This window comes from Xiphophorus couchianus, chromosome 22 (genome assembly GCF_001444195.1).
Source record: "Xiphophorus couchianus chromosome 22, X_couchianus-1.0, whole genome shotgun sequence".
Lineage (NCBI taxonomy): Eukaryota > Metazoa > Chordata > Actinopteri > Cyprinodontiformes > Poeciliidae > Xiphophorus > Xiphophorus couchianus.
The window spans coordinates 9803120-9830640 of record NC_040249.1 but is presented as its reverse complement, the minus strand read 5'-3'; the positions used below and the strand labels follow the sequence as shown (position 1 = coordinate 9830640).

At 37.0% G+C, this 27521-nt stretch overlaps 1 protein-coding gene across 1 annotated transcript; it reads left to right on the top strand.

Annotated features, from left to right (window-relative positions):
* Positions 1-164: 164 nt before the first annotated feature.
* Positions 165-27521, top strand: pcsk2 (proprotein convertase subtilisin/kexin type 2). The gene is made up of 12 exons (XM_028007444.1): positions 165-350; positions 1887-1991; positions 8105-8218; positions 8686-8794; positions 9729-9766; positions 15830-15906; positions 16832-16920; positions 17430-17605; positions 20035-20250; positions 22010-22110; positions 23136-23363; positions 26445-27521. Exons 1-12 carry the CDS (start codon positions 165-167, stop codon positions 26932-26934), a joined length of 1929 nt encoding a protein of 642 aa, XP_027863245.1. The 3' UTR covers positions 26935-27521.

Sequence of the window (27521 nt, the reverse complement as noted above, 5' to 3'; positions counted from 1 at the left end):
CCGCTCTACATTCTCGTCCTCCTCTACCTTTTTTTTTTTGTTTTCTCCGCCCATCTCCAACGAGGAGCATCCCGCGCACTGATATTTTTATTTATTTATTTATTTTTGTTACTCCGACCGACGGCCAGGCAATTTCAAAGAGAACTGACAAAAAGCCAGACACGATGTGTGGAAATTCCCGCTGTGGGACAGCCGTGGGATTTATGGTACTGCTGAACGCGTTGCTGATATTTGCGACGCAGGCTACAGAAGGAGTCCTGACGGACCACCTTTTGGTTCAGTTGCATGAGGACGCGCAGGATGAGGCGCACCAAGTTGCAACACAACATGGGCTCCAGAGTGCACGGAAGGTATGAGGGATGCTCGGACTAAACAAAAGTGACGCGCATGCATGTGCATTAGGTTCCGTAAATAAATAAATTATTATGACCAAAAACGTTCAGAGAAAACATGTACATGTTTGGGACATTAAATCATTTCCTATCCTCGCAATAGTTACGAGCTGTCCATTATACAACCCAGTAGGAAGCATCTTTTTGTTTTCTTTTGGTTTTTACTTCGCTCCACTTTGTAAATTTGATGACGTCATTTCCACTGAAATACAGGCTGAGGTTTGTGGTTTGCCCACTGGCCTATGGACCAAATTTATTTAGCATTAATGTCCTTTGACGGATGAGGCCCTTAAAGGTATCTTTATGGATAGCACAACAGATAATGCATTCTGTAACCACAAACAACCAGGTATGCTCTAATAAGCTGAACTTAAATTTCTGCTGTCATTTTATGTCACCTGCTTTCTTATTTTTAGGATGGTGTTTTGTAAATTAATACAAAAACACAGTGTTATCGCCTTCAATCTCACCAGAAAACTGTACATCTTTATAAATATTCTGAAAAAAATTGGCAAGGCTTCAGGTGTAACATATCAAAGGGCATGACAAGCCTCCTCCTGCAGACCAGTGGAAATAATTCCCTAGGAGTATGTTCCTTGTCACATGTCAAAATAAACGTTTGTGTGAAATTGGCTGTAGCCTCAGTCACTGAGGCGTAGCATTGGGCAAAGCCGTGTCTGCATGAAAATCACACTTTTGCCCTCGTCGTTTCTGTTCATTTCACTCATTTCAGTATCATCTATCTTGTAACTGTGCAGCATCGCCACCTCTGAGATGTTACAGGGACTTGTTTATCTCCTGACATGTACTGCCACCCAGGTTATGTAATCTGTGGCTTTATTGGTTCTAATGGGAGTCGCACCATTAAACAATGTTTGTGTTATTTGACTTATCCTTGTTCATTGCCTAATTAACTAGATCAGGCCACCAAACTGGCAATGATCAACCCACTGAGATCATTAAGATTCCTAATTACAAAAAATAAGTGCAGCGTTTGCTTTGAGGCCGGTTTTTCTCATTACATTTGTTTCAGGCAATTTCCAACTAATGGCCAGTGGGAGACAAGAGTAATATTCATGCAAATGTTCATTGTATTTCAACATTGCATCTGACAGGCACATCGGAAAGCATTTATTTTGAGGATTGACCTGCTCCTTGGCTGTCACCAAAGCATAGGGAGGTCTTTAATTTGTGTACAGTGCTGGAGGGGAAACTCTGAATGATGCATCTCATTTCCCTGCCTATGTGATTTATCATGGTTGATTCCGCTTCTTCAGTGCCTTAAAATAGACCCTTTGTTAAACCTAGGGAACCATTGGTCCTGCGACCCCACCGTCTTTTTCCTGCATTTTTCATGCAATGTTTTTTTGGGTGCAATGTGTTTGTTTTTTGGGATTGCTGTACTTGATTGTTCTCATATCTGTTTCGGTTAATAACATGCTTATCTCTCGCTCTCTCTCTCTGTTTTTGTGTGTTGTTTTATTTTAAATGCAGCTTCCCTTTGGAGATGGCCTGTTTCACTTCTATCCTCAGGAGACTTCAAAGAGGCGAAGCAAACGCAGCACTCGTATCAAACAGAGCCTCCAAAAAGACAGAAGGGTGAGCGTTAATTATATCTACTCGTGTCTGAAACAGTGTGACTTTTCACTCAGTCTGTGTTTTTTGGGGGTTGTGTTTGAGATGAAACCCATTACCGAAGTTGAGAAGAAAAATCATTAAAAGTTCATGATATGGGCACAACTTCAGTGATCTCAAGGAGGTGGAGAGCAATGAGCACTAAACAGATAAAACTGAAATAAATGTTGAAAGGAAGCAGAAAAGCCTTTTGTTTTCTAGAAAATAAGATAAGTTCTACATTCTTATGTCCTTCAAAAAAACCACATCTCAATTATTAGAGCTGCTTAAATGGCGAAATCATCTTTCGTTGTCTAGTTGTGCTGTATTGTGTGTGCAATTACAGCAGTTACAGCAGAAGCTGTCACTTTATGATGAAGACGACAAGAATTAAAATGGGAAAGGTGTGCAGTAATACTTTAAGCTCAGCTTAACTGTAATATATTTGGTCTTTCCTCACTTCCTTTTTGCTGATTTCAGAAAATCTGTGCATCTCAAAGTGCCTTGGATTGATTCTTAAATCTCTATGAATGATCAAATTTCTCCAGGAAATAAAGCACTGTATTTTAGATATGTTTCTACTACAGAAGCCTTTTCTTGGAAGCCTTTCTGTGTGCCCTTCTTCCCAGTGTATGCAGCTTTTCCACTGCAACGGTGCCAGTTAAAAAGCAACAACATACCTTAACATTAATATATTGCGACATTATTAAAACTATGGTTGTATAAGTATATTGAGAAATTGTGGAAGCATTTTGACAGAATCAGCTTTTCTGTCTTAGTAACATAAAAATAAAAAGAAAAAAGAAAATCACAACAAGTTTCTCAAAGCTCGTGGTTCTAAAGGCAAAGTAAAGTAAAGCAATCAAAAAGTTATCTCACATTTATGCATCTATGCATGTTTCTCTAAACATTTATCAGACTTTATTAACTCTAAAAGCATGCTGTAAGTCGATGTGTTTGACTTGCCAATTAAGGGGAAAATTCTCTTAATTTGACTGTGGATTATTTATTGTAGCATCTGTAGTAACATGATAATAAATGCATCATGTACACCATTTCAGGTAAATTATTTTAAAAAGCACACAGTTCAATCAATAAACCTTTTTTCAGTTAAAATATGTGAGGGGAGTTAAATCAGTTTTATTTATATAATCCCATTCATACACATAGTGTACACACACAAAGTGTTTTACAGAAATGAAGACAAGCTTTAAAAAATACATTAGAGTAACTCTTAAAACAAAATTATATATTTATAGGGGTTTTCTTATATTGGTATGTCCAATGTAATAAGTCCTCCTATAGACACATCACAATAGTCATCAAATTGAACCCTGCATAAATAAATAAACCAAAAAAAATGCAACAAATGACATTAATAACATCCTAATCAACAAAGATGCATATAGCAGTAGCCATGTTAGATTTGCAAACTCATCAGCAGGATACTGAATTCAACAGAGGTATGACAGAAAAACACATTAATTCTTGTGTTAATTCTTGTCTTTGCAACATCATGTTTTGAACATAGAAAAATTCAATTTTATACATAAAATATTTGTAAGACATCTAAATACATGTATTAGATGTAGGGATAAGTTCATATCACTGGATGCCAGTTTGTTATAACTCTGGGAACAAACTTGCTGATAATGCCTGAACTCACTCTAATGAAAAACTAAATGTGAATAGCGTTAACTTCTCCACAAAAACTGAGAAACCACATATTTAACTGAGAAAATATAAACAAACAGAAATCTTGATTCCTTATATCAAGAAAATCAAGAAATCAATATTTTGGTTTTAGGTTTTTGATGTCTTTGCAGTGTTTGCCACAGGAAATGCTTAACTTCCATCTAAGCATTTATCGTAGCATGTGTAGTGTGGCAACAGCAGGCTTTGGGTAACAACTAAGTACATACAGTAAGCCAGAAAAGCTTTGTTAGGTAATAAGCGGCACGACAAAGCGGTTACCACATTTAGATTTTCACACTGTTCATAGGAAACCAAGTAGTAAATACTGTGCAACAACTATTCAGATTTTAAATTCACTAAGACTGCTTAGCTCACAGCTCTGCCCGCTCTGAGTCTGTTGAAGGCACCGTCGCACAAAGGCAATAGCCTGTTTGAACGATGAAAGGCTGTGAATGAATCTGTTTGTTCCAGTGCAATTTGTCTTGTGTAACTCCACGTGTTTAGCTTGGTCTATTGTCGGAGGCGGTAAGAGCGTAGGTCCTGCTGCAGACAATCAACTGACCTCTCTAATTACGGTTGTGAAAGGTGCTAATGAAAATAAATGTGAGCCGCTTCACCGAGCTAATGCAGCTAATGGAAGTGAGACAACATGGACATGGACAGGTCTACATTCCAGATGCTGAGGTTTAATCAGATGCTTGGTGTGCTTACGTGGATTTCTATGAATCTCTGGACCATGTGAGGACGGACTCATCAGTGGTAGTTCCTGTGACTTTATAACATTCACAGTCAGCTCCGTAGGTTCACATTTACAGTCGAAGTAGCCTTAAAATGTTAGTATTTTAGCATGTTGTTCATTTTTGTTTTAAAATAATTTGAATTTGAGTTATTTCTGCTGTTATCGAGAATTTACACCTCGTCATGACATTTTTAAAGGCGTTTGTACAAAAACAGCAAGCCTGCTGCCAGGGACAGTTTGATAAAGTAGCCGGCATCTCTGCTGTTCATGTGTAAGCGGCAAAGTATCCCCAAATGGCACTCTGACATTTTCTATCCTGATTCCAGCTTCAGATACTTGTAAGTGAAATATAACCAGCAATAGTTTCAGTTTCATGTACAATTTCTTCAAAGACACCTATGTTTTGATTTCACATATTCCAAATAGTTCTAATTTCAGATTTTTGGGGGTTTTTTTTGCATTTATTGGAAGTTGAGGGAATAATGTTAAATACTGCAGTAGTGGTTCTCGCTGAAGATATAAGAAAAAAAACTCAGATACTTTTTCAGTAAACTATTCAACCCCAGTAGCCTTCTGCTGTCGGTCTGTGTTGATATATTTGCTCCAAATTTACTAATACATAGGAGTACACTACAAAAGTTGAATAGTTGAAAAATTGCAAATTTAAAAAATAATCATAATCTCTTGATTCGTGTGTGATTTTTGAAAGGTGGCAAGAGTATCAGAGTTAGATACCCTGAAACCAGTATGGGGTTGTTTGGAGTAACAACAGTCCCATAAAATTCAAATTATGAAAGGGTTAGCTGGCTTTACAGCTCCAGGTTGTGATACTGCAAATACAGGCTGTTTGTTCAGCCAAACAGCCACAGGATTTCAAGTTAAAACACCTGGAACACTCAGTGCAGGTTCTCACTAGTTACACATTGGACAGGTTGCACTTAAAATAAAATACATCACAGGACTTTGGCCAATGGTAGTTGTTAGTTCCTTCATTAGAGGTGATAATGGCTGAAAATCATTTTAAAAAGTGTTGGTCAGGGGCCAAATGCTTTCCTCTGAGTTTCAAAATGAAAATACTGGAATCATATTAGTGCTTCTGATGTGTTCAGACCTCTTAGAGTGAAAGATGTCCGATGCACATTTTAGTCACTACACTCTATATCAACCCAGATGAGACACACTTTACGCCTCTTGTAATTCTGCATTGATAGCAGCTTCATGAGTTATAGTGTTCATTTGTATCATGCATGGCTGACTCGATTTGTGATTTATAGATTCAGAGATTCAACAAAAAATGTAGAATACAAAGACAATTTAGAGACAATTTAGCATGTGAACAGGAGAGACTAGTCAAACTATTTCAACTGCTCAAATGAAGTAAATTGAATTAACACATAAATATGAGTCTTCATTTAAAATTAAGCTAGATTTACAAAAAGGGTGATATTGCTTTAGCTTTTATAAATTTACAGGGAATATTAAATGGCAGTCTACCTTTAACATATGCTGAGCAGCGACAACAAGAGCATAATATGTACACCGTGACCAGGATTCCTGTTCTTTCATTTATTAGAATATGTTTACCCACTCCTTTTCCCACAGGAACTTTTTTTTCTTGTCTCTCCTTTTCATCCTTTCTTGTGATTCCTGTCTTCTCTGCTCAATTATGCAGCTCTGTTTTTAAAAAAATCATTGTTATTTTATTTGTAAATGTAGATATACTAATAAACAGGAGTAAGATGTACAAGCTGGTGAGTTGGAGACATTCATATTTAAATCATGGTCAAGATCTTTCAACTCCTGTACAAGCAAAGAAACAAAGCACAAAAAAAATAAAAAAATCATGGGGGAACTAGAACAGTAAAGTATCAAAGCACTGTATTTCAAAGTGAAACGAAGCGTTGTGAGCTGGCAGTTGGCAAGGGCGGACAGTGACAGTGGTGCATGGGCACTGTTTGATGTCGTGAGTGGGAAGTATGACATGCCGTCCAAGGGAAATACCCACTCTTCCGCTCAGTGGAGGAATAAATTGCTGCTGGATGGAGAGAAATGTTGAAAAATAAGGAAAATAGTGGTATATTTTAAAAATGTAACAATTGGCAAAACGAAGAGAACTGAGGATTGACCTGCCTTTTAAAGGATTTCCTGTCTGGCTGATTTACAGCACGTATGTTTGTTCCTCCTGATTGATTATAGTGTGACTTAAATGAGACTCGCAAATGAATACACTTTGGTCATTTGAGAAAGGAGCCTTAAGTGCTGCTCTGCCTTCTTATCTGAGGTGGTAAATACACTTGAAATTGCCTGTTTTCTGAGTCACATTATGGTGAATTTGCAAGAGTAATCATAAAAGGTACACTTATCAGTGACCCATTTTTCAAGCGTGGTTTTGTAACTGTGAAAACTTACAGTCCCTGAAAATTACAAGAATAACTATAAAATTGACATTTCTTACCAAGCATTTATGAAACATTGATTTACGGGGTTGAAAGATTGCAGGAATGTTTCATTTTGTTTTCAGTGCAGCTGTACGCACAAAGCATTCATAAATTGAGCGACCAGCAGAAACCTTTATTATCCATTGTTAAAGACAATTAGCCATTTTTTGTATTTTCTTATTTATTTATTTTTTTGCATATGGTTGCGTACGTCCTGAAATGTCACATGCCTGAAAGCTGAGTCGGTCAAACACATTGTTCTTTTCTTCAGACTGCTAATAACAGTGTATTTCTTTTAATGTTATATATTTAAATAGTAAATAGACGTAACTAAATGTAACAGAAACTAAAGTTATACAGTGTAATGGCTGAGAAATAATTACCATAATAAGGAACCAACTGTCATAACTGCAGGCTTTCAGTTTTATCAACAAATTTGAAACATTCTGCAGACATTTGACCTCTGACTTTTCTACTTGTAATACCAACTCTTATTTTTCCTATCTCATAAATTGCAAACAAAAAAAAACAAACAAAAAAAACATTTCATAGTAAAAAAGTAATGCAAAGTAAATTGTCTCCTTGAATGTAGTGATGATGGATAGGAGCTCTGTTTTTCCTTTTTTATTGTCTGTATGTATCTATAGAGTGAATGTTTTCAACTGTGTTTAGTTGAAAACTAAACACAGTTGTTTTCACTCCTTATGTGTTAGATTCCAGTGCTTTAAGTTGGTATGGTGATAACATTTCTAATAACAAAAAAGAAAAACGAACAAAAAACAAAAACTAATGCAGAGCGCAGCTGTTCATCCACCTGGGTTTCTTTGATAACTCAGGAAAGCCGTGGAGTGTTTGTGAACATAATTGCGATGGTTTGTAAGGTTGTCTGGAGAGAAAAGAAGCAGTGGCCTTGTGGCAGGTGAGTCTGGCAGCCTCGGCTATACCTGCAAAGACTCTTATTAGATGAAGGGGAAAAAAACAGTTATTTGGATTGACAAGAAGCTCTTCCTTCATGGTGAGAACAGCACAATTGAGTTTTGTGATTTTCTGTGTACAAATCAACACACAATGCAACATCTTTAGAGTTACAGGAAATTCTCTTTTTGTTTCTGCTTCAATTTCCCAGCACATTTATTTCATTCTGCTACTGTTTTGTTTTAACATTTTTTTTTTCCCTTTGAGCTCACTGCTTTCTTCTGTGTCATTTCTCTGCTTCTTGTACCCAGGTAAAGAAAGTCTTCGAACAGGAAGGTTTCAGTCGTCAGAAGCGAGGCTACAGAAATATCAATGATATTGAAGTGAACATGAGTGACCCTCTGTTCACCAAGCAGTGGTACCTGGTGAGTAATCAGCCGAGTAGCTGTATCCGTGCTTGCTTGACCTTTCTCACCAGCCCACATTGTTCCACGCTAATTACTTGGAATCCAGGCGTTTTCCACTCTGCTTGCAGAATCAACATTGTTACTCATTCTTAGATTAGTTTGGCCAAAACAGAGATGCGTAATTTCTGCACTTGTTCATGCCAGTGCACCCCCCCCCCCCCCTTTCGTGCTCATCCTTAATGGCAAACATGACTTTTATGCAGCAGCAAGCTTGCCTTCATTCATTTGAGGCAAACGAGGCACATGCTGTATCGCTGACATTTATGCCCTTTCCTGCCTTTAACCTTCATCCTCTCAGCACCAAACCAGCCATATCCAATGTTAATATTCCTTCCGGTGCATGCAAGCATCCTCTACCATAGCTAATATCCTAATGGTGGCTCACCTGGGTGCCATGACTCATGAATGTTCTCCATATTGTCCAGATAAACACAGGGCAGGCAGATGGGACCCCCGGGTTGGATCTAAATGTGGCTGAAGCTTGGGCACTGGGGTACACAGGCAAAGGAGTCACCATCGCAATCATGGATGATGGTGAGCTTTAAGCTGGTCTTTATTGAACGGTCTGTAGCAATTGCTAAGCTTGTGCAGAGGCCTCCATTGGTTTGATAAATACAATAACTGTTTACGACTCAGACAATATTTTGCTATGATATTTTGGGACAAATTTTATGCAGTTGATAGAATACATAAATGAGATTTCTTTTTTCAGAAGAATAAAACCATTTCTGTTGGATGAAATTTTACTATGTCAGAAACATAATGATAATCAGTGATTTTATTTAACACTGCAGTTATTTCAACCTTTACCTCTTGAGCCAAATTGTTTTAACTGTGTAATTAAAACAAAATTTTAAGTTAATAACATTTATATTTGAGGTGTTTTGTATGGAGAGCTCTTTCATTAAAAATGTATTAAATAAATGCTGTTTATACTGTTAAATTTATTTTATATTAAATAATTCTGAGAGACAGCAAACATCAGCGCAATAAAACTTTTAAGCTTAATGTTCTGCCTTGACATAATAAATATTTGCATAACAGGATAATCAGAAACTTTACTTTTTGCTCCTTGAGTAAATGTACATGTCTGCATTTATATGTTAATGAGTATGAGTAAATTGTTTTGAAGACATCTTTGCCTTTGACCCAGTTTTCTTATCTTTATGGCCTTTGGTAAAAACATTTTTTAGCTCTCTATTATAAAAAATTTTAACACGTTCATTTAAGTGTTAAAATAAATAAAAAAAGGCCATCATGGTCTTTTTGTTCAAAAAAAGTTCAAAACCTTTTCTGACAGACTTACTGATACATTTTGTTTGCACATTTAAGTAATAATTGTCTTGACAGAACCTAGTTTACAATTTTCATGGCAATTAAGAACAAATACAATTGACAAAAAGTACACTATCATCTTTTATTTATTTACTTAGGCTCTATTGCATCACTGATTAATGTCTTATTCCAGGTATCGACTACCTACATCCAGATCTGGCATCAAATTATGTGAGTAGCTTCGTGTTGTTGAATGTTCTTAATTTTCTTTCATTCCTTTGAAGGGCTGTTAATAAGTGAAGCAAGGGTTGAGGATTTCACGGGCCTTGTGTGACTTCTCATTGGCACTGACAGATGCTCTCTGAATTGCCTTCATGGCTGCCGAGTCTCCTTGTATCCCTGGAGGACGCAGAGACAGGCAGCCGGCCAGCCAAGCTGTTTAATGTTAATGCACAGCACACTGTGGCAGACACAGTGGCAGGCCGATCTGTCACTAGCTGAGATAATGCCAGGGTAGTTGGTGCTGCATAATGTGATGTTTTATCTCTGGAATACTGATAAAACGTTAAAGGACAAGAAGGATTGTGAAAAAGAACATAGTGATGAAGGTTTCATCTGACTTCTACAGTGACTGCAGTTCTGCGCATCTGGCGAGTTTTGTTATCTTGACTTGTTGGTTTCTCTTGTTTTAATTTACAGTTTACTCACTTTTCTCAGACTTGAGCATAATGTTGTATTGACAACCCTGGAGCCTCTAGTTTTTCCTTCCACCTATTGGTTCTTGCTAAAATGCACTCTGTGCTAGATTTACTGTGCCTTGCAAAAGCATTCACACCCCATCACCTTTTGCATTACATTATACCCACAAACTTCAATGTATATTATTTGGGTTTTATGTGGAAAACCAACACAAAGTAGTGCATAACTCTGAAGGGGAGGCAATATGAGACATGGAATTAAATTTCTTCACTTAAGAAATTAGAAATCTTTATTTACCCCAGTTTAATCTGACACCACAAAATATAATCTGGTGCAACCGAATGCCTTCAGAAGTTATTATCAAATACTTAGGACTTAGTTCTCAAACAACATTCCAACTTTGAACATCTCATGGCGCATTTTTCAATTTATTGGTTAAAAACAGAAAGTGCAGGCCACTACTACATTCCTACCAAGACAAGGTCATCTACCAAACTTGACAAGTCTCAAGAGAGGAGGGTTAATAAAGCGACCTGTGGTGACTCTGACTCTCACTATTGACAGGACTGTGATTTGGTATGCCTTCACAAATCTGACCTTGATGGAAGAGATTCGTGAAGCACGCATTGTTGACATGAAGCCATTAGAAATCTTGAGTTCAGCCACAAGACATGTGGTGACACAGTAAGGTGTTTCATTCAAATTACGTCAAAACTAAATTTTTTAGCCCTCATGCAAACTACTACGTATCGCAGAACACTGAGTAAAACATTTCATGTCAGCCATAACAACACAAAATCTACACTGTAGTATAGCGATACTTTTCTTCAGCAAGAGTAAAGAAGCTGCTATAGAGAAGTGATGGCGAAATGGGTGCCACTACATGACAAGGCAATCCTTAAAAAAACTGTCAAAAACTAAGTCCTTCAGATCAGAGTGGAGGTTCACCTACAAATATACGCTACAACAATTTTTTTTGTGTAAGATTGTTTTCTCTCTGTGTGCATATATCACTCATCACCATGTTTGCCTGGCTTTGCATGCACCCGCCTGTGAACAAAGATGAGCTGTGGCCCAAAAATAACATGCAGACTCAGCCGTGGAGATGCAGGAGCATGCTTCACTAGATTGATGCATCACGCTGTGCCGTAGATGTCTTTTGTAGGCGTGTGTGTGTGCGTGTGGGGGGGGCTGTTCATGTGTGTGTGTGTGTGTGTGTTTCTTTGAGTTAGATGTTGCCCAGAAAAAAAAAAAATAGCACAGCATGACAGATCCGGTTTTGTTAACGTTGTCATGGTGTTTTTTAAACCTCCTACTATCAGCTGAAAGAGAAATTTCATAAAATATCATTTGAGCTCATCACATCTTTTAGTTCAGTTTTAATTGAACGCATTTGGGTGTTTCTACATTACATTTTGTGCTTTGGTGTAACAATCATTCAGGAAATGCTCATATTGCTTGCAATAAGCAATTCCTAACATGGTGGTTTTAATTTCATGGCACATTTACCAGTAGATGTCAGCAGGCAAAACACTGTGATGAGTTTTGGATAAAATAGATCTTCATGGGAATTTATAACAAATTGATACAACTTCCAGTATGCTCATTTTCTGCTTTTGCTTATTTTCTACTTTTATTAAGTTCAATTATTTTAATGGGTGCTAGAGTTAGATCTGTTTTCTGAATGCGGTTCTGTTATTTATTTATTTATTTCATCTCTCCACTTCCCACACATGATCAATAAATCTACTGGCTACAGAGGGGGATTTCTCAGTACCAGTAGGATTGATAGGTGACCTTCTTCTCCCTCTGCCTGCTAAATAAAACATGTGTAAGAGGAGAAAAGGAGAAATGTGGAGTGTTGGGTCACCTAGCGGGACTCTTACTGCGCAGATGGGAAGTTACCATTTGAACATACTGATCAATGAAAATAACTGAACATTAGAGGAAGTTAAAACGAGCAATGTTATTCATACAACTCGTCAGCTTTCCCAGCTTCAAGATTAAGCTATCAGTCGAATGGAATTTTTAATTGCTGTGATAAAATAAAGATATTAAGCCCATTCCTGATTGTGAAATCTGTCTATTAAATAGAGCAGCATATTACCCGATTACCCTGAACACCCGTAGATATTTATGTATTATAAACCCAGAATGTTATGTATAAGCCAAGGGACTAACATGTAGTATAACTGTACACACTTAAAGAAATTGTATAATTTTATATGTAGGTTAGATAAATGTGGATGAAAAAATTAAGAAAAATAAAAAAATATATTATACTAATTGTAATAGCATTACATTTCATCAGAAAAAGAACGAATTAATGATTTTTACCCTTTAAAAAAATGATCAATTGTCAACATGGCTTTACAATCATTTTTGTACATCTATTCTGTGACCCTTAATTTTATCTTACATAACTTTTGACCCTATTTAATCATAACAGCTATGGTGACCCTGAAGAGAAAACGCTGAAAGAGAATAAGATGAATACCACTAATCTTAGCTGTCTTATTTAAGAAAACACAGATAATTCAGAATAAGTTTTAATCATTTACAAATGACAACCTATGTGCATTATTCAGCTACAAGAGATGCAAACTATCACAGATAAAAGCATCAAGCTTAGCGTAATTTGAACCAGTGTGCAAAAAGAGAGAAATCAGTTCTGCCATGTTCAGAAATAACTCTGAATGGTTTGGAGAAGTCAAATCACAAATCCAAATATTGCATGTGATTAGTATTAAGATTATTCTCTAATAAAGATGGAGATTACTCAGTAAAGTTTATGATTAGTCTCAATCTAAAGCTGACTCACTGGTTTCTGAGTGGTATTGTTTATTGGTTATCCTGGCAGAGAGGTTAGGCATTACTGTCACATTCATTATGGGTTTGGTTAGAATTATGGACCACAAATCTAAATGTTTTTATATAATTAAGTTCAGACATCCCTGGTAATATGCTGAAAGATGGCAGTGCATTAGTCTGCTTCAATTTGTAGGCATTAGAAACAGCTGAAACAGAATCTTGATGATAGGACCAAGATAATCAAGATGATTGGAGGAAAACTGCACTCCCTTTCTTCTCTTTCAGTAATATCTACGAATTACCTTGTCATGCCTTCTGAAGCAATGAAGAACTTTTGATGTATTTTTCTTAGATTACCATGCCTTAATCTTTGAAGATGAATCTTAGTGGCAGTACCCTTGGTGTACTTATAACTGCATTTAGACATAAAAGAAGAAAATAGCAGCCTTATTATGGTGTGTCTGTGTGATTTTCTTTTAGCAGCCGGGGGTTGCCAGGAACAGATGAGGTGACTAAGGCTTTAATAATTCTGTACCTGGCTGCACTCATAACAGCAAGGAAAGAGAGTCTGATTGATAGCAAAAGATATGAGTTTGAGGTTCAGTAAGTGATCCATGGACATAGTCCCATGTTATTTATTGCCATGGCTCGAAACTTTTTACCTGGTTTATTGAAACAAAAAGAAAGTGTTTTTTTCTCTTCAAAAATGTTGTTCTCCACACAATGGCAATGTTTTAAGCATTTTTCTAAGTCTTTTGTAGTTGAACTTCTTAAACATTTTAGCCTACTTTTGTTTTTTAAAATTTTTTTATTGTCTTAGAAAAGAAACGAATCAAAGAAAGAAAATGTTAAACACAATAAATAAATAAAAAAAATGTTTAGTTGATATTTAGCTCTAATACAAACAACTATTGACAGACGCTTTTTACCTTGTCCTTGTTACCCTCTTCACATTTTCATAATATGGCAATAATAAAAAAAAATTACAAATACAAAACTTATCACAAACATTAAAAAGCATTACAGACGCCTCACAATTACACAAACAAAAATAAGAATGTATGTCAAAATAAATGTAGCAATCTAGCTATATGTCAGTATAAAAATAATTAATATGTGATTCCCATTGGTTCAAACCAGAAGATTCTGCTCCCTTCCCGTTGTGCTACTGGCTGACTTGTCTTCTCTAATCATCAGCCAGTTGTCTGGCAGAAGCAGCAGTGACAAACCAGTCTCCTAAAACTGATCTGATATGGTTGAGTCTGCTGCCGATGGACCGAGCTGCAGATCCTCTGTTCTCATGTCCGGAAAGAATATGTGTTACATGTAGCACTAGTACAGAACCAAACACAAGTATGTGAGTGAAAGTCTGAATGAGATTTCAAAATGTCTGGTAATTACATTCACTGGATAAATGAGCATTTAACAGATGGGCATATTTTCTGTCTACTTTTTCTTTCTGCTGCTGTTTATTTTGATCCTTTGACTGTGAAATTAAATTCTGAGTCATTGTCATCTCAGCTTGAAGTACATGCTGTGGCCAGACATCAATGTTGCCCAATGAAGATTTTTAATAAAAGGAAGACAAAGTAGGTGAATTTGCTGTAATTTCTATGTTTACTAAAAACAAAATGTTAAAACAAATGTCATCTGACATGCAAATTGTCCTCCAATAACTCATACCGCATCAAAGTTATAATACTGGGAGCAACCTGAATCAGTTACAAGATTTAATTTATGTTTTGGAATAAATATTAAAAAAATCAGTGGTTAGGCTCAGGTTTCAACTAAAATCTGACATCAAAGGCACTTAAATGAGGAGATGTAAAAAGAACATCAACAGTAGAAAAGAGAAAATATTATAAGAGGTAATGCTTTCGCAATTTGATGCCACCTATAATAGTATTATGTTTTGTAGTATAGTATTTCAGAGGGAGTAGATTAAAAATAATCTTGACTTAGAAATAAGTGACTTGAAGAAGTTTCTTGATCTTTAGCACAGCATTAAAACATAACACAAAATGACCATAATTGTTGATAAAATGTCTGCAGAAAACACAAAATTACCTCAAGGAATATGAAAATGAATGTTCACAGCCTTCACATTATAGCTCTGTAACTGAATAAAGAACTAACTTTATTAAAAGTAATATCAGTATTTGTTTCTGAAGGGCAAATTCAAGGGTTTCAGTCGTATCTTTGTTTTTTTTTTTATCTGACCAAACATATCAAAGGATTAGAATAATAGAGAAATAAAGGAACAATCTCTAAGTAAGAAACACAGGGACTAACCACTTCATAATAAAACTCTTTCCTTCAATGTGTGAGTATTGTCTTAATGCTGGTGTTGGTATTGTCCGACCTTGGTATTGTGTCAGCTTTGGGTTAGTTGTACATATGGCACTAATTAAAATAAGTCTGTTTTGTGCTTATGTTGGGACAAAACTTACAGAAGGAGATTTTCTTTTTCATACACTGTGATTCACTTTGAGATCATTATCTTAGTGATCTGTGTTATGGCAACTTGCTGTGCAGTTTGGACTTTGAGAGAAAACTGTTGTTTATAAAGAACTTAAAATGGCTGCCAAAGAAAGAGTAACAGTTCACATTGAACAGTACTAACAACTATACTAAAAAAAGAAGAAGCTTGTACCTGTTGTTTGTAAGGTTAGGACTATACAATGTAATATTTCTCACTGCCCATTTCCTGTTCATTTATTGCTTGTTTGTTTGTTTTGTCTTAGCATTTCTATTTTCATAAATGCATCACTTTGGTAATTTCAGAATGCCGATGCCAGCTACGATTTTAGCAGCAACGACCCGTTCCCATTTCCACGATACACAGATGACTGGTTCAACAGGTAATGCCCGTCCAGACAACCCTCCTGTTTATATACACATACCGAGTGTGTTTTTTATGTGCAAACATGTGCTCTCTATCTGGAGTCTGCTTGCTCTGCCCTATTGATTTTCTCTCCACATAGTTCTATTAAGACATAATGCAGCAAAATAAACAGCGACATTGTCCAGCAGCGAGACAAAAGAAAACCACATTGCTTATTTTTAGTCACACAAATGGCTGCATGGAGTATGTAAAAAAGAAAGCTCCTAAGTCAATTTACTCCTCAAAAGAAATTGCGTATACTAGTAACCTTCTGTTACTAAAACCTGATCAGACTCCTATTTCCTAGCATAAATATGCAAAAAAAAAAAAAAAAACATGTAGATAACATATAACAAATACTGTTGTATTTGCACATCTGCTTCCATTTGCCTTGATGTATATGTGTCTGCACCTCTGTGTCAAATTTAGCAGGCAGTGCTTTGGTTTAATAGCAGTTGCTGACTGCAATTCTCGCTGGCTAGTCAGCTGGTTGTTATAAATAGCTGCCTGTCTGGTGCAAGGCATGCTGGGAAAGAGGGGTTGACTCTGCAGTGTCCTTGTGGGGGTGCAAAGAGATGGCAACATTACACGGTGAACACAAAACACAGATGTGCACAGGCTATTCTGTTAGACATCAAATATTGTAGTTTGTTGCAGGACAAATGTGAGTTAAATTTCAGGATTAGAGGGTTTATGGCAACAAGATTCTTTAACTTGATCATTTTGCTATAAGCAGTCTTGTTAAAGTCCGACGTAGAGTCTGCAGCAACCAAGGTTACAGCTGATCTGTGAAATCTTAGCTCAGACTTTTCCAAGAAGATATCATTTGCAAATTTATGCAAATTCATGCAAATGCTCACAAGTCATTTCTTTCCTCTTTTTTTTTTTTTTCCTGTCACCAGTCATGGCACACGATGTGCTGGGGAGGTCTCTGCGGCAGCCAACAATAACATCTGTGGTGTGGGAGTCGCCTACAACTCCAAGGTGGCAGGTGTGTGTCATGTAGAAACCTGCACATTGAAGAGAGAGGAGGGCGACCATGAAAAGATTACAACGTTAAATAATAGCTCTGATAACAGTATGATGACAGCCTCAGAGGTCTGATGCAGGTGATTTACAGAGACAGGGAAAGCACAAAATATAGGCTGTTGTGGGGAAAATTGTGCCGAGGGGTGTTTATATGGTTCATATAAATACACAGAGGTGAAAATTATTCACATCGTCATGGTGGAAAACAAAATTGATGCATAAAATTGAGATATGAAATAAGCAGGTTGAAATTTGATTTGAATGTTGCCGTGATGGTGACTGTTTTTATCTTCTTTTATTAAGGTATGCACATATCATGTTTTTTTTTGTTTCTTTTGTTTTTTTTGTGCAAATCAAATGGTGAAAACAGAACCGTCCGTTTTCCTCAAGTCCTTATTTTATATTTCACTGCTGTCTTCTTCCGCCAGCAAAAATGACAAACTAATAAAAACAAGATTCTTGTCCTTTTAGGCATCAGGATGCTGGACCAACCTTTTATGACTGATATAATTGAAGCATCATCTATCAGCCACATGCCTCAAGAAATTGACATATACAGTGCCAGCTGGGGACCGACTGATGATGGCAAGACTGTGGATGGACCGCGAGAACTTACATTGCAGGCTATAGCTGATGGTGTCAATAAGGTATAAAGGAATCAACCAGATGCTGAGTAGCAGCTTTCTTCAGGCTTATACAGCCTAAGACACCGGCATAGGACATGTTAATAAATAGATTGAAAATATGTTGATCTGGTCTTCTTATAAGACATTTGGGACCTATGGATATTGACCTACTGGGCAATATATCATGAAGATTTGTCTTTATTAATCTTATCTCCTGTTTGTAACACATACTGTATGTCACAGACTTTTTCAAACTGTCTCAAAAGCTGTACCTGCCAGGGTTGGCTGACAATCAATTAGTGTATGCCACAATATCAGATGCAATGAAGGTGAAGCTGCAACACTGAGATAAACCTTGTGTCTTTGTCCACAAACTTCATACATCAAGGCAGCTAATAGGACAAGGGCATACATTTTCAGAAACTCATCAAATAGCCGGATAACTATTCTTGCGGAAGACATTTAACATTTATATCATATTATAGTATGAAATTTGAATTGAAAGATGAAGAAAGTGTCACTAATTCAGCTCATCTTTTTATTTTAGCGTTAAAGCCGCCATGAATTTTTAATGCACTAGCATGCTGGTGTAGAAACGTTTCCACTGAACTCTGTGTTGCTTGTTAATGCTCGGGACATTATTACATCAATTTTTCATTTAGCAATGCTCTTATTGAAATGATGAATACAGATAGGAAGTTGTGCAGATACACAAATGCCTTGCTCGTATGACAGAAAGATTAAAATATGCACACTAAATACATTTTCTCTGCACAGTCATCATGCTGAGAACAAAGAACACCTATTTTAGATAAACGGTAGTAACATCAACATTATTAGAGGCAGTAGCACTTGATAGTACCTTAATCTAGCCCAGTACAATAATTTTTGTAGAGTCTTTACATGGACTTCAATTCATTTTTACATCCTAACCCTGTGCCTTATCCTAAACCAGTAACCAGTTACCAGTAACTGCAAACTTAATTTAATTCACACCTTAGTCCTAAACCTAAGCCCTAACACAAAAACAACACCTCTCAGTCAGTCCCCACAATGTAGGATGTGTTAGGAAAATGGTCCCTACCGTGTATCAAATACAAGACCACACACACAGTTGTAAAGCTAACAGCTACACTGCCAATTACTTGCTTGATTAATCTTCCTGCACCATGTGCAGGCAGGTGCAAGCTGGTCTGAAACAACTCCATCTCAGGCAGAGTGGCTGAACAGAAGCACAACTCAATGAAGCAAACATCACTTATCGTGTAGGCCCTCTGCAATCTGCTGCTTACAGAAGATTCTAATGATCACTTACATAAGTTTCTGTGTTGGCTGTACATAATATGCCCTGTGCAGACGAGGGAAATTAGGAAGTACATTATGTTCTAGAAGCACCCAAACGAGACTGTGTGGTTTTAATCAAAAATAAATAACTGTCCTGGGCAAAAATTAAAACTCTTTATCAGAATTGGAGCCGAAAACAGAACAGTAAAATCCTAAAGCACAGCATTTAACTCAGTGTTGCTCAAACCTCTCTTTTTATGCTAACAGGACACTATGATAAGGGAGGGAAAAAGCACTTAATCGTCGGTCTTGTTGCGAAACCATCAGCCTTTTGTAGTCACAGGTGCAGCAGAGGGAAAAAAAAAGGGATACTCTCTGCCTGGAGGGACTGTTTGTTGTTTCCTTTTTTAAGACACTGACATTAAAAAATAGTTACAGTTTCTTTTCTACAATAGGTCATATGCCCTTTTCACCTTGCCAAGAACAATTGACAATTACAGTGCTTTGAAAGACGGTTCCGCAATAAGATTTCTACTGCTTTTTAAAATCACATTTAGAAGTTTTAGCTTATCAAACTAACTGTATTGTTAAATATTACCTGAGCAATTTCATGAGGATTTCTTTTGCAAAGAATTAGAGCTACCCTAATTAATCTGATCCTTTGTAAAAATATAATTATTTGCACAAAGCACAGTCAAAATGTTAATAATTGTTTTTTTTTTTGTTTTTGTTTGTTTTTACTTGTTTAAAGTGAGTCACACATTACATACAACTCTTTCGTCCTTCATGGTGCTGCTGTGTTTTGGAGTCACTACATTTGTGACAGATCTCATTAGGTAGCTGTATGATTAGGCAGTTTGTTCCGCAATGTTGGACCAGAGAGGCTACAGGCAATTTTTCCAGGAACAATTAACCAACCACCACCTGGCGACAAGAGAGTTTTGATTGGATTGTAGTGTATGAGTAATTTAGAAAAAAATGCACCAAAGAGGCCAGTTTTAGGCACTTTAATAAACACAAGAAGTTTAAAAATGCTGATACTGGTTGTATAATTACAGTAAGATTAAATTCCCTTTTTCTTGGTCATCACTTTAACTTCAAGAACCCCATGAGAAATAAGGAGTAAATTTGATGTATTTCTGCTTCTCTGCGTGATGTTGTTTTAGGGGCGTGGAGGAAAAGGAAGCATCTATGTATGGGCGTCAGGCGATGGCGGTAGCTATGACGACTGCAACTGTGATGGCTACGCCTCCAGCATGTGGACCATCTCCATCAACTCTGCGATCAACGATGGCCGCACCGCTCTGTATGATGAAAGCTGCTCCTCCACGCTGGCGTCCACATTCAGTAACGGGCGAAAACGCAACCCGGAGGCTGGTGTTGTGAGTGCGCTCAGATTTAATTGTGGGCATTTCACAAGAGTGACAATAAACAAGCCAGATTAATAAGCAGGAATTCCAGATAATACTTCTAACATTTAAAGATGATTCAGCTTTATTTCTCCGAAGTTCTTCACATGACTGTCTCTAAGGATCCTCTCACATTTTCTAAAAGATATTACTGCATTTAAGGACTGAACAGTTATTTGCACATTTTCTGTGAGCACAGCATATCTGTATTCCAGATCCTTCAGGAGATTGAATGAGTTCAGAAAATTGCTAGATGACTGAGAAAAATAGTGGAGGCTTAGCTGGAGGTATAGCTCTTTCCAAGAAATAAGCCTGACATTCAGATTTCTATTTTTGTTTTGATGCTCAAAATGATGCTCATATCCATCATTTTGCATCATGATGCATATGTGCACAAATCTTTCGGCATCAAAATGCTCCGCTTCTATTGTTTCTCTCAGTTATTTTTAAGGGACACTTTTTTAATGAAACTGTCTTTTTGCTTGGGTATTTTGGACACATGTGCTTAACAGTTTGTGAATTTACCACACATTGGACAATTCAAAATTGGCCCTTCTTTTTGGGTTGCCATATACAGTATATATACGCATATGTATATACAGTATAAATATTTTTTTTTTTTGGGGGGGGGGGGGATTTAGGCACAGAAAATAAATGTTAACTTTAATACTTTATAACATTTTTCACTCACAATGTCTACCTACCATCTTTTACAGCTGTATCATTCAGGTACCTCCATTGGCAAACAAAGCACACAACATAAGAATCTGTTCCCAATACCAGAGGAAATGAGTAGTTTGCAAAATGGTCCTCAGAAATATATATCAGACTTTGATCCTTTCTATTTAGATACTAATTTGTAATAGTATTACATCTAAGTCCACACATTACGAAGCGTTATAAACCAAGATTTTTTAATACGCCTGTTTACAGAGGCTGCTGTGTTTGAATGATTATGCAAATCACCTTTGGCTGTTGACAAAGCGCAATCTTCCCAAGGGGTTTTTCTCATAATTGCAGTTAATCTGCTATCATTTTTTATTAAGTACCATATTTAGTAAATAAATAATTCTTCAGTCTGATTGTGCAATTTAGTCTACTCTCACTCATCATACTTTGAATTATACAATTTAGTAGCCACAAACAAAATGGTCTCCAGTCAACAGCTGAGGATTACACTTTACTTCTGGTCAAAATAAAAGTTGAAGCTCATAGAAATACCATCTAATGTGTCTTGCTAATTTATTAAAATCTCTTGAAGTCTTTTTTAAAAATTTTTTGTCCTTCCACAACTACAAAATTCATTGCATTGTAGTGTTAAGGACTTCATTTCTATTCAGCACCGTGGAAACAATCCTTGTAGAGTTGTGACCTACATCAGCTTTATACATATGAAGTATAACATTTTGCCCAATGTTTTTGCAGATTAGGTAAAAATCTGGGACTGGGGCCAAGATTAATTGTCTGAGCTTCAAAGCAATCATTGATTATTGGTTATTATTTGTTGAGATGCATCTACGAAGAAACTGAGCTCCAATATATAGAAAATATTAAATTCATAGCCTCAGATTATATCTATGTTAACACAAAAATCTAATTATTCTTTGCACTTTAACAAAGTATGCTTCTTTAAGCTTTAACTTTTAAACAACCAGCTTTGCAAGTCACTACATGCATAACATTTTTAAAACTGACTTTTATTTTTTCTGCTACTATGATTTGATTATTTCAGGCTACTACAGATCTGTATGGAAACTGCACTCTGCGTCACTCTGGAACATCAGCAGCAGCACCGGAGGCAGCAGGTGTCTTTGCTCTGGCTCTTGAAGCTAAGTATGTGCTCCACACTCCCTTTTCACATGCCTATCATAATTGCACATATTGATTTAGATGGACTGTCTGCATGAAAGAGCATTAAGTTGCCTCATTGAATGATGCTTAGCTTGAGAAGGTGGCAGCCAGAATGTACAATCTCTGTATATGATATTTGGTTATGTTTCCCTTTATCCCCATCTCCCTTCATCTTCACATTCTATATTCCTGAGTGACCAAACTCTTTAATGGTAAAATATATCCCTCCTTCTTTACCAGTTGTACATCACTTGTTACAGAATTCCTTATTTTTCGCAATTGCAACTTAAATAAACCTTCTGTGTGACGGAAACTAATAATCCTTGGATCAGTTAACAGATCACAGTAGAAGATTGAAAAAAAAGGACTTACTGCATGGTTGAAGAAGAGAGACTTTGTCTCATTATGTCACAGACAATAGGGATTCATCACAATCCGCATATGGCAAAAATGTTATCTAAGAGCTAACAGTGATACCAAACACAAGGACAGTGGAGATTTGTTATTTGATGTCAAATCTATAATCTGAACAATCACAGCATTTCAAATCCTGAGAGAGACCCAGTCATTCTTTCCCCTCTCTCTCTCAGGACTTTGCTTCTCACATTAAAGGCTGACACAATTCTCTAGGCATTAACTAACACCAGCTGATGGAGCTGTGTAAAGACGCACTGTTTGCTCAGCACACACAATAATGATGTTGCTGTCTGAAGACCGGATGCCCAGCTGCAAATAGCTCACAAGCCTTTTTACTGCCCAAACACACTTGAACCGTAGAACAACACGAGTCTGCCAGAGTAAAGCTGTCACTAAAAACAGCCGCAAAATTGACAGAGACACAGACAAAGGCAACCATCCACGCCTAAAACACAAAACTGACATTGAATGCTTTTAGCTATTCTATTTTTATATTCAAAATGTTGTTTTGTTTTTTTTTCCTGGAGGAATCTCTCTGTAAGAACACTCTGCTCTAAATCTTCCTCTGGGTTTTTTTTTTTTTATCTTAGCCCTAACCTGACATGGAGAGACATGCAGCACCTGTCAGTCCTGACATCGAAGCGAAACCAGCTCCATGACGAAGTCCACCAGTGGAGAAGGAACGGTGTGGGTTTGGAGTTCAACCACCTGTTTGGGTATGGCGTGCTGGATGCTGGGGGGATGGTGAAAATGGCCAACGAATGGAAAACGGTTCCAGAGCGTTTCCACTGTGTAGCTGGGTCCATCCAGGAAGTCCAGTAAGTTACTTCTTTTAAATTACTATTTAGATGACAGGTTATCATAAAATGCTATTTCATTCTGCACATCTTCAGCTTGCAACCAACCTTCCAAGATTTTAGAGAGGAAAACCCTGCAGACTGCAGGAGAGTCATTCTCATCTCATTACTGGGTAATCCCCAGTACGACCTAATTGAATAAAACATTCATAATTAGAGTATCCACTTAATAACCCTGTAATATTTATATCAGCTGCTCAGTCTGTTTTGTCCTGTAAACAGGGTAATTTAGAAATTCTACATTTGTTTGTCACGATAAAGTATTTTAGCATCTTGAAGATATTCAATGACATCTGGTACATTTTTTCTTATCACACTCAGTCATACTCACATAACACTAAAGCCCCCCAAAATATTCAGTTGTCCAGAATACATTTTACGTCCTAACTTTAGGAATTTTTTGAAATAAAGGTAATGCCGATCACAAACTGATTTGAATCAAAGCACTTTTATGCTGATTTGACTTATTTTTTCATCTCCAACGTGCCTGTACAGTGTGGTCACAATGCATGAATAGAAAACTGATTTTTAGTGTAGACATGCTGATCGCCCAGGGAGAAAAATTGCCCACTTCCAATCTCTGCCTGATTTACTGGTGAGTCTCTAAATTGAAGGATCTGTATTTAATTTAGGACAATCCAGTCCAGATTTCTTAAAGTATCATAGGTCATAGATTGAATGATTCAACATTTTCTGTAAGAAACTGTTAGCCCTTTAATCCTGTGCTGTTTGGAAGCAAACTTCAGCATTGTTTTGTTTCATGACATAGCCAAACTGAAAGCTGAGGAAAGAGTCCATTTAGCTTCATTAGCTGATCAATTAGTGTTTCACAAACAATGGATTGTGATTCAATTAATTAATTGTTTAAAGTGTTTAGGAATAATCATGACAGGCAGATGCATTAGATGGAATGTAACATCAAGAGCAAGGAATTTTATTCATCTCTTTTGTTTTTTTTTAACGTCTTTTTTAAAGCACTTACAGTAACCAATGGGGGTGCATTCTGGGCTTTATGATATTACAAGACAATATGGAACATAAACAACAGAAAGACGGGGAACAAATCCAATTTTGATCGTTTTTGTCAGCATGCATGGATCTGCTGAAATGTCTGAGTTCTTTTATTTTTCAGTTTGTGCCTCTCCACAATGTGTTTATAAAACATATTGTAAATTTATGCTCTGCAATAAACTAGTCAACAATATTTCTTCTTGAACAAATTCTGAATTACCTTATAAACAAAAGTATTATTTCAGTTCTACATTTGACATAGCGCTGAAGAGAATGTTGATCTGAACATTTGAAGTTCCTGTTTCTAAGACACTTACCATCTTATGATAATGGTGGAGAGGATTTAAATTTTTGAACTCAAACATTTATAAAAATGTTCTTTATATGGCAAAGTTTACTGGGAAGGAATACCAGAAATAACAAGTCTCGTTTTAAGCCTTTCAATTGTGTCTTAAAAGCTGATTCACTGGCACTTTTTTTTAAATTTTTTTATCAGTTCTCTGTTTCTACAGCAGCACTGCAGGGCTTCTACTGCCTGTATTGTGGTGGATCTATAATTACAACAATCCCACCTCTGTTGATAGCATATTATCAGAGAAGAGCAATAAACACTGGTGTAGCCATGCTCACAAACGCTGCTCAGCAGTGATCTGATAGCTTCCCTGGCTGTTTATGGCTTACTTAGTTAGAGGAAAACTTCTCATTATCAGCTGTGCTGGCACACAGAGCACCGTAGAGCAGTGTGGTTGTTTTTAATCTGGAAAGATTCAGCCCTTCAGAGGCACCCCTGTCTTCACTTTGCGGCTTTGCAATTACTCTTGCTTATTGTCCAACGGTACATGTGAAAATGCTCATCTAAAAATTATTCACATGTAATTTTACTATTAAAGTAAAAGCATATGTTTGAATGGCATTTTTATGAAAAATCACAGACAGAAAAGGTGATTTTGGCAAATTGGAGGTTAGTAAAACAGATAAATATCCACAGTTTTCAACTTAAATACAGTTGCTTGTTGAAACACCAACATAAACATTCTAACTTTCACTGTCCACCACAAGAATTGGTTTGAGGGTAATTAAAACAATATATCAATAAAATGTTTTCTTAGTCTTTACATTGTGAGCTGTCAATAAAATATAAATTAACAACAGAGATAATCTCATGCTGCTGTGTGAAAGAGCAACTGCAGAAAATTATAATTCTGCAATTATTTTAACCTATAATTTAGCCTATATTTAAAAAGCAGTCTGTTAATATGAGGGATTAGCATTGTTTACTTGACTAGTAATACTAAATCAGCTATTGTTTTGTGTTTATTCTTGAGAATATAGATCCTTGCATTAACTCTGAGATTTTATAAGGACTCCCAACATATCCAGAGCCAATATCTGCCATTACAGACAAAGGCTGAAAGCTTGAAATTTTTTAAATCATCTTCTGTCAGTAACAGCATCCACACCAAAGAGTGTTGACATCAATGTGGCCTCATATATAGCACTCAAAATTGTGCTAAAACTTAAGGTTATCTTTTAGTCCTGAAAAGTTGTTGTTTGCTGTGTAGCACCTTGGCCTGAGACTTTAGTTTTCATACATATTTTCTTTTCTCTGTCAGCTCAGCTCAGTTTTGTGCTCAGTTAATAATTTTTCTTTGTGGTTTCCAACACTTCTCCTTCACTTTCCTTTTCTTGTCACTTTTTGTCTGTTTCTCACTACCTGGGATGAGGCCTCAGCCTCTAATAATGGTATTAAACCTCTTCACAGCCTTTGGCCACCATCTTCCCTGCTGTGCTCTTACCCTGTCTTTCCGTCACCCAAAGAGATGGGAAAGCAGTGTGTTTTCTTAATCAAAATCACAGACACAAGCTGAAAGTAGGATCCTTTTTAGACTTATTGTAGTTTCTGTATACATATAGTCTTAGCTATATGAATTTAGCCCATTGTCTGTCTTGTTTCTTTTGGTTCTGCTTAATTTCTGAATCTCTTTCTCAAAAATTGCCTTTAACCATTTATTTCTGTTTCTTGTTTTTAAGTAAATTCCAGTCTGGCAATAAGCTGGTGCTAGCCATTACCACTGAGGCCTGTCAGGGGAAGGACAACTTTGTCCGCTACCTGGAGCATGTCCAGGCTGTAGTCACTGTCAACGCCACCCGCCGTGGAGACCTCAACATCAACATGACCTCACCGATGGGCACAAAGTCCATACTGTTGAGTCGAAGGCCCCGGGATGACGACTCCAAGGTCGGCTTTGACAAGTGGCCCTTCATGACCACCCATACCTGGGGGGAGGACCCCCGTGGCACCTGGGTCCTGGAGGTGGGTTTTCGGGGCGATCAGCCTCAGCGGGGGGTCCTCAAGGAGTGGACTCTCATGCTGCATGGAACACAAAGTGCCCCTTACATAGACCAGATTGTTCGTGATTATCAGTCCAAACTTGCCATGTCCAAAAAGGAGGAGCTGGAGGAGGAGCTAGATGAGGCCGTAGAGAGAAGTCTGAAGAGCTTGATGAGTAAAAACAACTGAAATCAAAATGTCATCTGCATGTTGCCAATTGCTTCACTTTTCCCTGTATTTTCAGTCTCGCTCTCTGCCCACAGTATCACTACATCACTTTGTTTTGTTCAGTGTTTCCTCTCTTTTGTCTCCTGCTCTGCCTCTCTCCTTTCTGCTTTTTTGTTACCAAGAGTTTCCCTCAGACACCTTTGATGAATGTTTCTCCTAACAATCATGACAAAAGTATATCCCTCCATTAACTGTTGTAGAGAAAGCAAAACTATATCGGCAGAATTTGACATTGCAATGAATTGTACATATACCAGATAGACGCCAGCGTTTCATGCTATCGCTTTCATGCCCTGCACCTTTCTTCTGCCAAATGTTGTACAGTTTTTTTTTCTGTGACTGTAAATGATTTTCTGTCTCATTCTACTTAAACTTTAATTTCATCGCAAACATAGCAGTGATACTTCTTTCCGTCTGTATTTTTGTGGTTTTTTTGTAATCAAGGAAAGGAATGTGTAATTTATTTTGCAGAGTGCGGTCATGAGTTCATATTTCATAACCTTTGACGTATATGCTATAATAAACCTATTCAGCTATTTATTAAAGTA